The following is an 11,175-nucleotide window of genomic DNA, read 5'->3' on the forward strand; positions in this document are numbered from 1 at the left end:
TCCAAGCAAAGACTTGCCTTGTTCTGCCCTGGGAAGACTCCAGTGCTCCCAAGCGTTCCCTGGGCTAAGGCCAAGCCTGCAGCTCTGGCAGAGCCGCTTGAAGCCTGTGATCCCTAACGCAGGAAACCCATCCACCCCCTGCCACCTCGGCACCCTGAGGCCAACAAAACTCTTTGGTTTTCCTCCTTTCACAAGCCAAAAATAAACCCCAGGTGGATTTAATTAACGAGCCCTGCAGGAGGATGCYCGGTGTCTTTTGACAGCCCGGTGTCCCAAGGGCAAATGGTGCCGCCGGCGCCGGCCGCTGGGCTGCGGGATTCCCGCGCTCTCGGGATGAGCGGTCCCACCGCGCGTCAGCTCGCACCGAGAGCCTGATGTAAAGAAAACGGGAAGAGGGAAACTCCTCGGCGCCCGCCCGCCCCTTATAAAAACAGAGCGGCGGCACCGCAGGCCGCGGGCAGCGCCATGGCCGCGCGCGGCGGGACGTGGGCGCTGCTGGCCGCGCTCTGCCTGGCGCTGCCGCCCTGCCTGGCGCTGCCGCCGGCCGCCCGCAGCATCCGCGACTGCCGCCCGCGCTCCCGGGCGCTGCTGGCCGCGCTCGGCGGCTCCCTGCGGCGCCTCCAGGTGAGCGGCGGCATCAACTCTGTGTTCCCACGTAAAGCTCTAAATCCACCAGGTCCTACCTGCCTTTTTCTCTTCCTTTTTCTCTTTTTTTTAACACAGGTGTTCAACACACTGGGATTCGAGTGCACCCTGGAAGAGGTTGACTTGGAGGATATCACTGCGAGTCAAGTGAACACCCTCAAAGCCTGCATGTCGGAGGACTCGGGGGTATAAAAGCACACAATTCACACAAAAACATCAGAAAAGGGTGCTGAGAGTATTCACGTATTCATCACGCTTCTGCCAATGACCAGGTGTCTTTTTCTTTGATTTGCAGGCTGGAAACTGTCCAATGCTGGAAAGAGATACTTTAGATAAGGTAACCCACATTTATATGCCCAAAMAAAGCTTATTTTGAGGGCTGCATGCTCGGGAAGCATTAGCAACTGATTCCTATATTTCTAAGCAATTCTGACTTTTGCAGAATAAATGCCTGCAAGGCATCTACAATGATCTGAACACCTATAGGGTAGAGCTGAAGGATTTCAACGACCAAAAGGTGCTGACGACTATTGATGAGATGATGCAAGTAGGTATTTCTGTCTCTTTTTTCCCCCCTTTCTGTCATTTATGGCTTAAAACAGAGGTGTTTCTCCCATATGTTCCATTTAATAATGAATAATGGTCAAATAATGAACTCACTGCAGTGGTCAAATAATGAACTCACTGCAATGAAGTTATTTAAAAATTTTCTCTTAAGGGCAAAAATCCTAAGACCCTGGTACTAAGTTCTTTATTCTGAATTATAGTGCATCTTGTTTGGTACTTTTGTCCTGACAGGCAATATTCAGATTTAGGAGTCCTCATTCTTTGCAATTGCTCTGTCCTTGCAAGGAGCCGGCACGTGCGGTTTTCCGCAGAGTGCTGTAGAGTCTGAGAGAACTCCAAAGAAAAAGCCTACATAGCCTCATTCCTCTTCCAAATAGCACACGATTACACGGCTGGGAGGCTGGATATGAAGTGGGCTGTCCTGAGCGTTGGCCCTTGCTATGGGTGAGCCCAGGGCGCTTTGGGTTTGGGGGCTGGTGCTGCTCTCTCACGGCGCGCCCCTCGGCAGGCGCTGCGCGGCGGCGGCCCCCGCGCGCCCCGGCCCTCGTCCCGCGCGGCGCTGACGTTCAAGGAGCGCATGAGGCTCTGCAGCCTCCTCCAGGCCTTCTGGATCCGCACGGTCACCATCAACAGGATGCTCGACTACTTGGCGTCGCTGGAGAGCTCCCTGTGAGCCCTCCGTGCCCGCAGYGTGCTAGCCGTCAACTGGATCCACCGCTGCTGGACTGTTAAAGGAAGGAAACAGAGCAGGGTTAACGTCCTGCAACGTATTTGGGGGCTTTTTTTAGGAATTAAGCACATAATTTTACAGAATTTCTTAGCAATCGAATCATGTTTTAATGAACTACTGTCAAAGCCTTTTAAGCTATTTTGTTCCACTTGAGATCTTTGGAAGATAAGCTATGTTTCACAAAAATGTTCTCAAGCAACTGAACTCAACTGTATTTTTTCTTATATGTCCTATTTATTCCGTCATAAGTTTATATAAGTTTAAATATCTTTATACTATTTCTATTTTATATTTGATACTTCCTATTTATTGCCTAATAAAATTTTAAATATTTATTAAAACTCTGATTATCTTTTTTCCTTTAGTCATGTTATAACATGAATCAATAKGATCATACTTCTAAAATTTTATAGTGCTTGCATATAATATTTTATATATAAGTACATACATATAAAATATATAAGCAGTATACTGTGATACAGGACTGGCATTAATTTAAAACCCATTTCCCATACTATACGTTTGGGGGGAGTTTCTCTCATAGTGGGAAGCTCAATTTCCTCCTTGTTTAAAGCAAATTTCAATCTCTTATACAGTTCATGGGTGAGATCCAGGCCTCACAGAACTCAATGGTCCAACTGTTTATTTCAGTGGAGCAAGGCTTTTCCGCGTGCCTCTTAAGGTCACCAAGGAAGAATGGATCATTATTTCCTAAATTCCTACCGTGTTTAAGCTCGCCTAAAAGGAGCGGGGGTGGAAGACGGAATCCMCTCTGCAAAATCTCTCCGATGGCCTCTAAGCACTGAATCCTGCAACACTTCTGCCCCATCAGCTGCCGTGCTGTTCCCGCTTCCCACTCGTGGTTCTCCRGCTCTCCTGGTGTTTTTCTCCGGCTCTGTTCCCTGCTTGCTTCCTGCCCTTGGTTCTTGCAGCCCCCCCGAAGTTCCTTGTGCAGGAGCTGATAATTTTTAAGCTTTTAGCCTGTGTAAGCTCAAGTGGGAAGCACAAAGGCAGGCGCTGTGACAGCAACGTGGTGGCCCTGTTTCCATCACAGAGGAAAAACTTTGTAAGTGTCCAGAAMGGCTCCATTTCAGGTTAGTAGCTGTCTTAGTTGCTTTGAAAAAAAACATTTTCAAAACTGTTTTACCACTTTTACACGTTTTTTTCTAAGGGGACTTGCAGTCTCAAACAAACTCTAGAGGAAAACTACAATTTAAAATTCTGGGACTTTTTTGTTTGTTGAAAGTATCACAGAATTATGATTACAAATTACTCTTACTAAGAATAGCACAAGGAAAGCTTCGTGATAAACTCCTCTTTTCTAACTAAACAGAAAGACAGAGTTTGCTTCCACAGCTGAGCTTATCCAAAGGGTCAGGTCTCCACCTTTGYAGTGATGCTTGGGCCCACGATGTCTAATCCAGGGATTTGCCACTAGCTGGGGGGCTCTTGCACAGTCACAGATGACTTAGAAAGGAAGTAATAACCTTAAGAATACAAAGCATGTTATTTCCCAAGAAAAGCATTTTGTATTGTAACTTGGCATCACTCATTAACACCGCTTACTAGTAGTAAAGCGTGTAGTAACGTTTTGGGAAACGCTTCCCTTAATGCCTTATTTTATGAGTTGAACAGTTTCATACACAAGCATGAAAAAAAGAAAATAATGGCAGCTGTATTTTTATTATTAGTGGCTACGTACCGGTGCACACGTGGACTTGCAGGCTCCAGAGAGCTCCTGGCCGCTGCCGGGGGAAATCCCGCATGGAAAGGGCAGAGCAGAGCGCAGCCCCATGGCACGGGGTGACACCCGCTCCCCACGGACAGGAGGTGTGTGAGCCCCAGCAAAGGGACACACGGGGTGTGTGACAGTGCTGCAGGTGCAGTTTGTCAGGAGATTAAAAAGGAAGCCCGAAATTCTCGTGCAAATAGTGTAAATCTCGCCTTTTTAATTCTTATTTCTAAAAGTATGCTTTTAATACACATACACTGATTAAGACGATCAAGCAAATCACAGTGTCTTTAAAACAAGACAATTTCCTTTCTAAGGTAGCTAGCTCTCTTCTACAAATAAGGTTACTTTAAAATCTTTTATAATGGTGTAGTACAACTATTGCCTAGATAGTAACCACCTTTTTGTGAAGTGTGACTTTTCAGGTTTTAGACTTCTACTCAAGTTAATCAAGTAAAAAAGTATAAAAAGTGGTAAAAAAATACAAAACATACAAATGTATCTCACAAAAACTGAGACAGACTATACAGAAAACAGTCAATAACAAATGAACAAAAAGCTGCCCATAGTTAATATAGATGCAATAGTCTTTGATTTGTTAGAAAACAGATGCATAGAAGAGCAGAGCTGGAATGTACAGGACTATATACAGTGATTATGTAAATGGATTTATCCACAATTKTGAGCATATTCTTCCCTGATGTTAGGCATCTGCRAGACGTGCAACATACCTCATGATTTTGGTCGGGTTTTTTTTCCCAAGGTGATGATATAGCTTATAAAAAAAACTTCTCCCTCTTCTATTTCCCTGATTCCAATAAGGCTGCCTCAAGAGAAAAACTCCATATAAAAAAGAGGCGAACCAATTTTGCTGAGTCTCACTTTTAGAGTGAGACAAAATTCAGTGGAAGTTTGAAGTTTCACATTTGCCTAGACGAGCACCTCCGTTTTGACGAGGCAGGCACGATGACTGGGATCTGAACACATGACTAACTGCTCCTGAAAGCATCCAGTTCCCTTCTATCAGTGTAGGATTTCACGCCCATGTCTTTCAAAGATTTTGCTTAAACTTTCCGCTGACTGAATAGGGCTTGAATCTTCATATTGGAAACGCACTGAGATCCCAGGTAAAGAGTTTGAAATGTTGAACTGTTTGGCTGAGGGACCTTCCTGAGTTTTCTCCTTTTAGCTGCTTCTCCACAAATTGGTCACTGAGCCAAAAAGCCTGTAGAAATGAACACACACAAACATATATAAATACATACACACACACACACACACACATATTACTGGATCTGTAGAGCTTACTACAACATCAGTGTTGAATACTAAATTACACATACATGTGTCTAAGGATCAGGTGAGTGGAGGAACACGAGCAACTGTTCCTTCTTTAAGAGCCAGGTCGGCTTTATGGAGAGTTACAAAAGCTGTGTCTGTTCCAAAGAACATTATTTGCAGTTTCTCAGAAAGCTTCTCCCTACCTAGTTGAGCACTCAGCCTGTGGAGCATCTTTTGGATGTGCTACACTGATGGACATGAGGAGTCCTGCGGGTGTTGGTARGACTGTCCACGTGCCGTTGGGAAACATGTGGAACTAGTCTGGAGGATTAAGCCTTTAAATTTTGTGGGGGACAGCGTTACCTCAGTGCTATTTAGTAAAATCTCTGATGAAAATTCTCTCAAAAATATCTGAAACATAACAATGTAATTAAGTAAACATGAGAAGAGGTTGATCCATACCTTCCAGTATCTCGAYGATGTCATACGGCGCCTTATCCTTGAGGCTGTTGTAGAGACTTTTTGCTGTTCCATTACTCTTCTCTCTATCTCTCCACTTGCTCAACATCAAAAATTTATGAATATTGACCTCATTTGCCTCTGCCTGAATCTGCTGGATGTCCTTCATTTCCAGCTGAAGACACTCGATGGCGATTTCTTTCCACTCTCTGCCGAACCTCTTGGCAATGACCATGAGCTGCTGGTCAGTCAGTAAACTTTTTGTTTTAATGTCATCTGAAGTGATACAGGACAAAAATCAGAATCAGCGTTGTTCTTATTAGCATTCATTAGCTGCATTAGACAAATTATTTTTCACTTTATTTGTCAACGACTGTGGTGGGTTCGGCRCCCCCCTGGCCATGAGGGAGCTGCCACCTCCTTGGTACACTGTTGTGCAACTCATCCTAGATGAGTTGTCCCTCATGAGCTGTGGCCTATCCAAAACCTTCTGAAAAGAGTGTTTTTCCTGAAAGCTAGGGTTACTTCAAGGAGCTGAGCTGTGGTTTTCCTTCAGTTACAAGAGYCGTGGAGCCTTGACAGGAATCGACTGCCGGGATGCGAGCGGACGGAGAGGACGGYGTCGCTCTGCCGGTGAAAGCTCTCCCTCTGGCGGCAACGCATCCCCACACACACAGCCCTTCACTGTTAGCTCAGCTCAAACCCGCACGGACTCAAACAACAAGAATATTAATGCATTTGATAAATATCTGTGAGATTCAAATGCTRTTAGATATTTTCCCCCAAAGGAGAGCCCATGAAGAGCAGGTCCTGGAGGCAAAGCAAGGCTGCAATTGAAATACAGCATAAAACCACCAGGTAAAGCTCTCCCTGATGCTTCTRGACAGCATTTCCAACCATTGGTACCATACACAGGAGCTGATTAATTTTTCCAGAAAAATTCAGCCTGTGTTATAAGGAGATATCCCAAAAGCAAAACCTTTAAAAGCAGCCCAGTTCCCAGTCCAGGAAGACAATACCCTCAGAGCTGATCCTCACAARCCCACTTTCCCCACTGCTCATCTGCTGCTTGAAGGAATGGCAAAAAGTGGRCACTGGTGCCCCAAGGAGGTTTGTGCAGCCCTCTCTCTCCTTGCATTTGCTGGTCATGTTCATTGCCATTATTAGAAAAGTTAATTAGCTCTAGAACATTAATTCAGCGGATGCAAGAAAACTCTAACCCGGTAATTCAATCCCCCCCAGAAATGCTCCACCTGCAGTATCGCTGCCCTTCCACTTTTTCTGGTAGTATCCTTCATCTTCAGAGAAATTGCTGGTGGACTGCTGCCTCTTGACACCTGAGAAGGTAGAACAGTTGCCTTAATACATCCATGTCTTGTATGCAGTACATGGAAGGTAAGAATGTGCCAGAATAAAGTCTGAAAAGTGACTTACTACCTGTCCTTTTCTTCTGCTCATTCCTGTTCTGATCATGATGTATCCAGTCCCCTGAGAAACAATTTTCACACAAAGAGGAAGATGAGGGAGCAGCTCCTATTGCTGTGCCCCACATGCAAAAGCTCTTGTGCATGGAAACCTGCCCGTGTTGGCCTGTGGCTGAGATATGGCAACCAGGCTCCGCAGTGGGGYTGGTCCCCGCTCTTTTACCCAGTGTGTTGCAACCCATCCGCACGGCCTAGTGGGCAAACTCATCCAGGGCTCACCCACACATGGCTACCTCCCCAAATTGTCCCCATTTGCTGTGGGRACAAGCTGTCAACCCAAACACGTGCAACTCACTCTCCCTCAGCTTTGCCTTCCATACGACCTCATCGGACTCCAGTTCAATCAGGGACAAGGTGAAGTCATCTGGCTTCTCCAAATAGACCTCGATGTAACTCTTCAGCTTCAAGAGAGAGCCATCCAGAAATTCAATCTCCTGCAAAGGGAATTAAGGATGCTGAAAATAAACATTGGGTCAGTGATAACTTCAACAGATAGCACTGATGGTCTACAACAAGGTTCCCATCTYATGGAGTTGGCCACCATCTCCAGTCATGGTTTGGCACATTGTCTTTCTGGTGTTTCCACCATTGGGAATGTCGCCCAAATCCCTCCTGCAGATTCACCAAGGAATCTGTGACCCTGAGKACCTCACCTCTGGTGTTATCTCAGCTTCAGGCTCACAGACTAATCGGTATCTTTTTCCTTTCTGCAGCTGCTTTAGACAGACAGGTGGCTTGTCAATTTTCATGAATTTCTTGCTGGATTGTTTCACTGCTTTCGATATATCCTAAAGATTTGGAAATGCAATTTAAGTATTGCTCGTCCCAATGARGGAGCTGCCGAAGCCTGCACTGACACAGTGCTGGTGGCGTTCAGGCGCTTCTCCTCTCCCCAGCTCTACGAAAGAGACCCCGTTGCCCAAAGCCCAACAYGCTGCCAACAGCCCTGCCGAAAGCAGCCCTACCTTTATGAAGGAGTCATTGTTGGTGGCCACGTAGACGCGGAAGGACAGCGAAGGGTGGTTGTCCACCACCTTGTAGAGGACCACGGCGCCGTGGTAGAGCACCGGCTCCTCGACCCGCAGCAGGGGCCCCACGGGGGACAGCGAGCTCACGAGCCACCGCACGTGCGTCGGCGTGTACTCGGCCGGCGCCTCCAGCGCCGCCACGGACCCTTCCTTGACGTGCAGCACCTTGAAGGCCGGGCGCGCGTCGCCGCCTGCGAGGACGACGTGTCGGGGTGTCACGGCCCCGGGGCCGGCGGGCAGGAGGGCGCGTGGCGCGGCACTCACCGAGACACAGCGCRTGCGGGAAGCCGATGGCGGCCAGCGCGCCGGCCGGGCTGCAGCCGACGTCRAAGAGCGGGCCGCCCACCATCCAGGCGTCCTCCACCAGCTCCGCGTACTTGCTCCACGACAGCACCGTGTACCGCACGGCGGCCGCGCGGGCCACCTCGAAGATCAAGCCYGTGGCGCCGCACTGGTAAGAGCCCTCGCCGTCCAGCTTCAGCCTGCAGTGGCACCGCCRGCACCGTTAGCCCAGCGCCCCAAAGAGAGCTCGAGAACCCTCTTGCCAGCCCGCCCGCGGCGACCGATCCGCACTGCTTGGGRAAAGTGACAAGCCAGGGATTCCCCACTCCAGTCCCACAAGTGCAGCGGCCACAACAAAGGTTAGGAGGCACTTAGGACTAAGCCTGCCACTTGTAACAATTTTGGAGTTATTGGACAGCCCTCCACAATATTGGGGCTTGGACAATCCTCCACCTTAACTACAAATATCTTTGTGTGGCAAAGTACCCTTCCTTCCCCTCAACCTGAAGGGAGAAGGATCTCAGTATGGACGACTCAATCACATATCTATTGCATTAAAATAACGTACAAGTACTGCTCTCCAGACAGTTTCCTCGGCATCACCTGCTCCCTCTGGTCCTATATAGATAAAAAAAAATAAATTAAGAAGGTGCAGAGAGATTGGAATTGCAATTTTCARATTATCCCATATAAATACAATTTAAAAATAAAAAGAAAAAGAAAACATACATTCTCATATCCACAGTGTTCACAGTGTGGCAGAGAGTTTGCACCTAATGAGAAAACCACAACATCAGCTCATTAAGATCAGAGTTATTGGAGGCACAAGGAAAAAAATAAAATAATAAGTGGTAATCTGCTAATACCTGACTCATGGCAGCGTGGTGGTGGCGGCACCTCTTCCCTTTCTTGTTCTTCTTCTAGAGGAAGGAGACACATAAGGCACATATTTAACACCGTCCTCTCTCAGGGGGACCTTTTGCCAGCACCAAGAGCTCTGAACCTGACCCTACAGCTGTAGGAGATGTTCATGCAAATACAGACAGCAAATACATCTGTGCATGCACTGGACCTTCCTCCTATGCTTTCATTTTCACCAAAAAAAGGGCATTTTCATCAAAACTTGCCATGTCAACACAAGATCACTACACCACCTTCATGCATCCCAGTAGGAATCACCTCTTATTATCTCAACGATGCATTAAAAGCCAAGTCAAAAAAACAATCCGGAAAGCACACTCACCTGCCTTTCCCCCATCCGACTCCTCGGCATCTGATGAGAAAAAGCTCCCATATAATTTAGGCCAAGATTATGAGGCTGGCGCGAAACGCAAGCGCCGGCAGCAGAGCACGTGCAAGGGGAAACCCGCCGGCCGCACAGCAGCAGCAAACGCTTCCTTCCATTCTCTCCCTGTCCATCCTGTTTTGCTGCTTCAGCTGCCAACTCCAGGGGCAGATTTATGGCCTCGCGGCGCCCGGGCAGCTCCCGCGGTGCAAACACCGCTGTGGGGCCGCGGCAACGGCGGCCGTGGCTCCTCCCGGCCGGCCCTGCTCTTGGCAGGGCCAAAGGGGAAGTAAACTGCATGCAAAAAAACCCCAATTTTGTCTTTTTGATGTTGCACCGCAGAATTAACCTGGTGGTGTGTTCATAGGGTTACATCCTGTAAAATGTGTTTATCTATATCTATATTTTTAAAGCTGTTTTAGGTTAATTTTATGGTTTTAAAAGGGGGAAAAGGCACAAGTGGTGTCACAGCTTCTCACCTGACTCATCTCCAGAGGTGCTGCTGGAGCCACTGGCAGAGCTGTCCTCTCCTGGGCAAACATCACAGCCCGTCAGTCACAGCAGGAATTCAGTAACAGATAAATCACAGATACGTATAGAGATACACACATTATAATGCAGCCAGCTGGCCGGATGCAGAGGCCGGAGGATACCCAGAAGCAACATACCGCTCTTGCAAACACAACCCAAAGGAAAAACCACCCTGCAGAAGCGATGCCTGCAGGCAACGCAGCGCTACGTTCACYGCGGTTTTACAGTCAGACAAAACAAACATTATGGGAACGCCACCTCCCAGCGGCGGCCCAAAGTGAGCTTTGCCCATGGTGCAAACACAAGAGCGGAGGATTTCATGGGAAACAATTAAGTCTGCATACACAAAGGAAGCAGCGCTGCGAACGGCAGTATTTTAAACCGTTTTCTGCCTGTTTCTGAGCCCCGGGGCTGGAAGCGGCCGCCGCTTACCCGATTTACAGCCGTGGTCGGCAGCTCCGTCGCCGTCGGCRCTGCAGGTGTCTGCATCTGGAACAGAGCCGAGGGCAGAGGCGCGTTTCCCATGGGGAAAGGGGAGCCCTGGCGCTCGCCCCGCAGGGAGCATCGGAGCAGGGCACGGAGATTAGGCAGGCGGGTACTGAGCTGTCAGCACCAGATTAACGCTTCCGTTGGGCTTTTTATACAGCACGAAGATGAGGAAAGTGAAAAATAACAAAAGGACTTGGAAAAAAAAATAAAGTATAAAGAAAGTCTTAATTGCAACCTATAACTACTACCTGAGSCCCTGCAAAGAAGCAATCCTAAAAATGAGCTTTTAACTGGGAAAAGCGAGCGTTTTGGACAAAGAGGATCCAAAGGCGGCCGTACCTGTCTCGTCGGGAGAGGGGGATTCGCTTCCGCTGGAAGACAAAACGGGAGAGGCGTGAGGACACCCGCGAGCTGCYGCTCCCGCGGCCGGCCCCGGGGCTCGCGACGGGGCTGCGGCTGCCGCGGGASGCTCCCGAGCCCCGGGGGAGCCTCCGCGGCGGGCTCGTCCCCGCGCTGCCGCCGCCGATGGGGGCAGCCCCGTGCGGGAGACCCCCCCGCGGCAGTAAAGGCGGGAAGAGGCGGCGGGAGGCGGCGCCGCGCGCGCTTTGTCTGCGGCGGCGGCGGGAGAGGGGGCGAGGAGCGGGGCCGGGGGGGTCCGGGAG

At 48.8% G+C, this 11,175-nt stretch overlaps 2 protein-coding genes and 1 long non-coding RNA gene across 3 annotated transcripts; 1 reads left to right on the top strand and 2 right to left on the bottom strand.

The window, feature by feature from the left end:
* Positions 1-465: 465 nt before the first annotated feature.
* On the top strand, positions 466-1,885 carry IL12A (interleukin 12A). The gene is made up of 5 exons (XM_026045220.1): positions 466-624; positions 724-831; positions 941-982; positions 1,088-1,192; positions 1,721-1,885. The coding sequence occupies exons 1-5, from the start codon at positions 466-468 to the stop codon at positions 1,883-1,885; spliced, it is 579 nt and encodes a 192-aa protein (XP_025901005.1).
* A 2,587-nt stretch (positions 1,886-4,472) lies between these two features.
* LOC112952374 (NACHT, LRR and PYD domains-containing protein 1a-like) lies at positions 4,473-9,085 on the bottom strand. Its single transcript, XM_026045221.1, has 11 exons — positions 9,075-9,085; positions 8,938-8,981; positions 8,777-8,826; positions 8,191-8,408; positions 7,864-8,117; positions 7,552-7,686; positions 7,194-7,332; positions 6,852-6,902; positions 6,668-6,751; positions 5,418-5,690; positions 4,473-4,899 (listed from the first exon to the last, which is right to left on the bottom strand). The coding sequence occupies exons 3-11, from the start codon at positions 8,806-8,808 to the stop codon at positions 4,883-4,885; spliced, it is 1,203 nt and encodes a 400-aa protein (XP_025901006.1). The 5' UTR covers positions 8,809-8,826; positions 8,938-8,981; positions 9,075-9,085; the 3' UTR covers positions 4,473-4,882.
* Positions 9,086-9,456: 371 nt separating this feature from the next.
* Positions 9,457-10,892, bottom strand: LOC112952553. Its single transcript, XR_003250417.1, has 4 exons — positions 10,853-10,892; positions 10,457-10,513; positions 9,973-10,023; positions 9,457-9,481 (listed from the first exon to the last, which is right to left on the bottom strand). It is a non-coding gene; the product is annotated as an uncharacterized LOC112952553 (long non-coding RNA).
* Between the last annotated feature and the right edge of the window lie 283 nt (positions 10,893-11,175).

The sequence above is a fragment of the Nothoprocta perdicaria genome, unplaced genomic scaffold (assembly GCF_003342845.1).
Source record: "Nothoprocta perdicaria isolate Ctin4 unplaced genomic scaffold, notPer1 scaffold_4, whole genome shotgun sequence".
NCBI lineage: Eukaryota > Metazoa > Chordata > Aves > Tinamiformes > Tinamidae > Nothoprocta > Nothoprocta perdicaria.

Excerpts from the sequence above, each read along its gene's own strand:
- IL12A (XM_026045220.1), top strand. The coding sequence starts at position 466 with ATGGCCGCGCGCGGCGGGACGTGGGCGCTGCTGGCCGCGCTCTGCCTG. Across the intron at positions 625-723 it reads GCTCCCTGCGGCGCCTCCAG|GTGTTCAACACACTGGGATT; the intron begins GTGAGCGGCGGC and ends TTTTTAACACAG. Across the intron at positions 983-1,087 it reads AAAGAGATACTTTAGATAAG|AATAAATGCCTGCAAGGCAT; the intron begins GTAACCCACATT and ends TGACTTTTGCAG.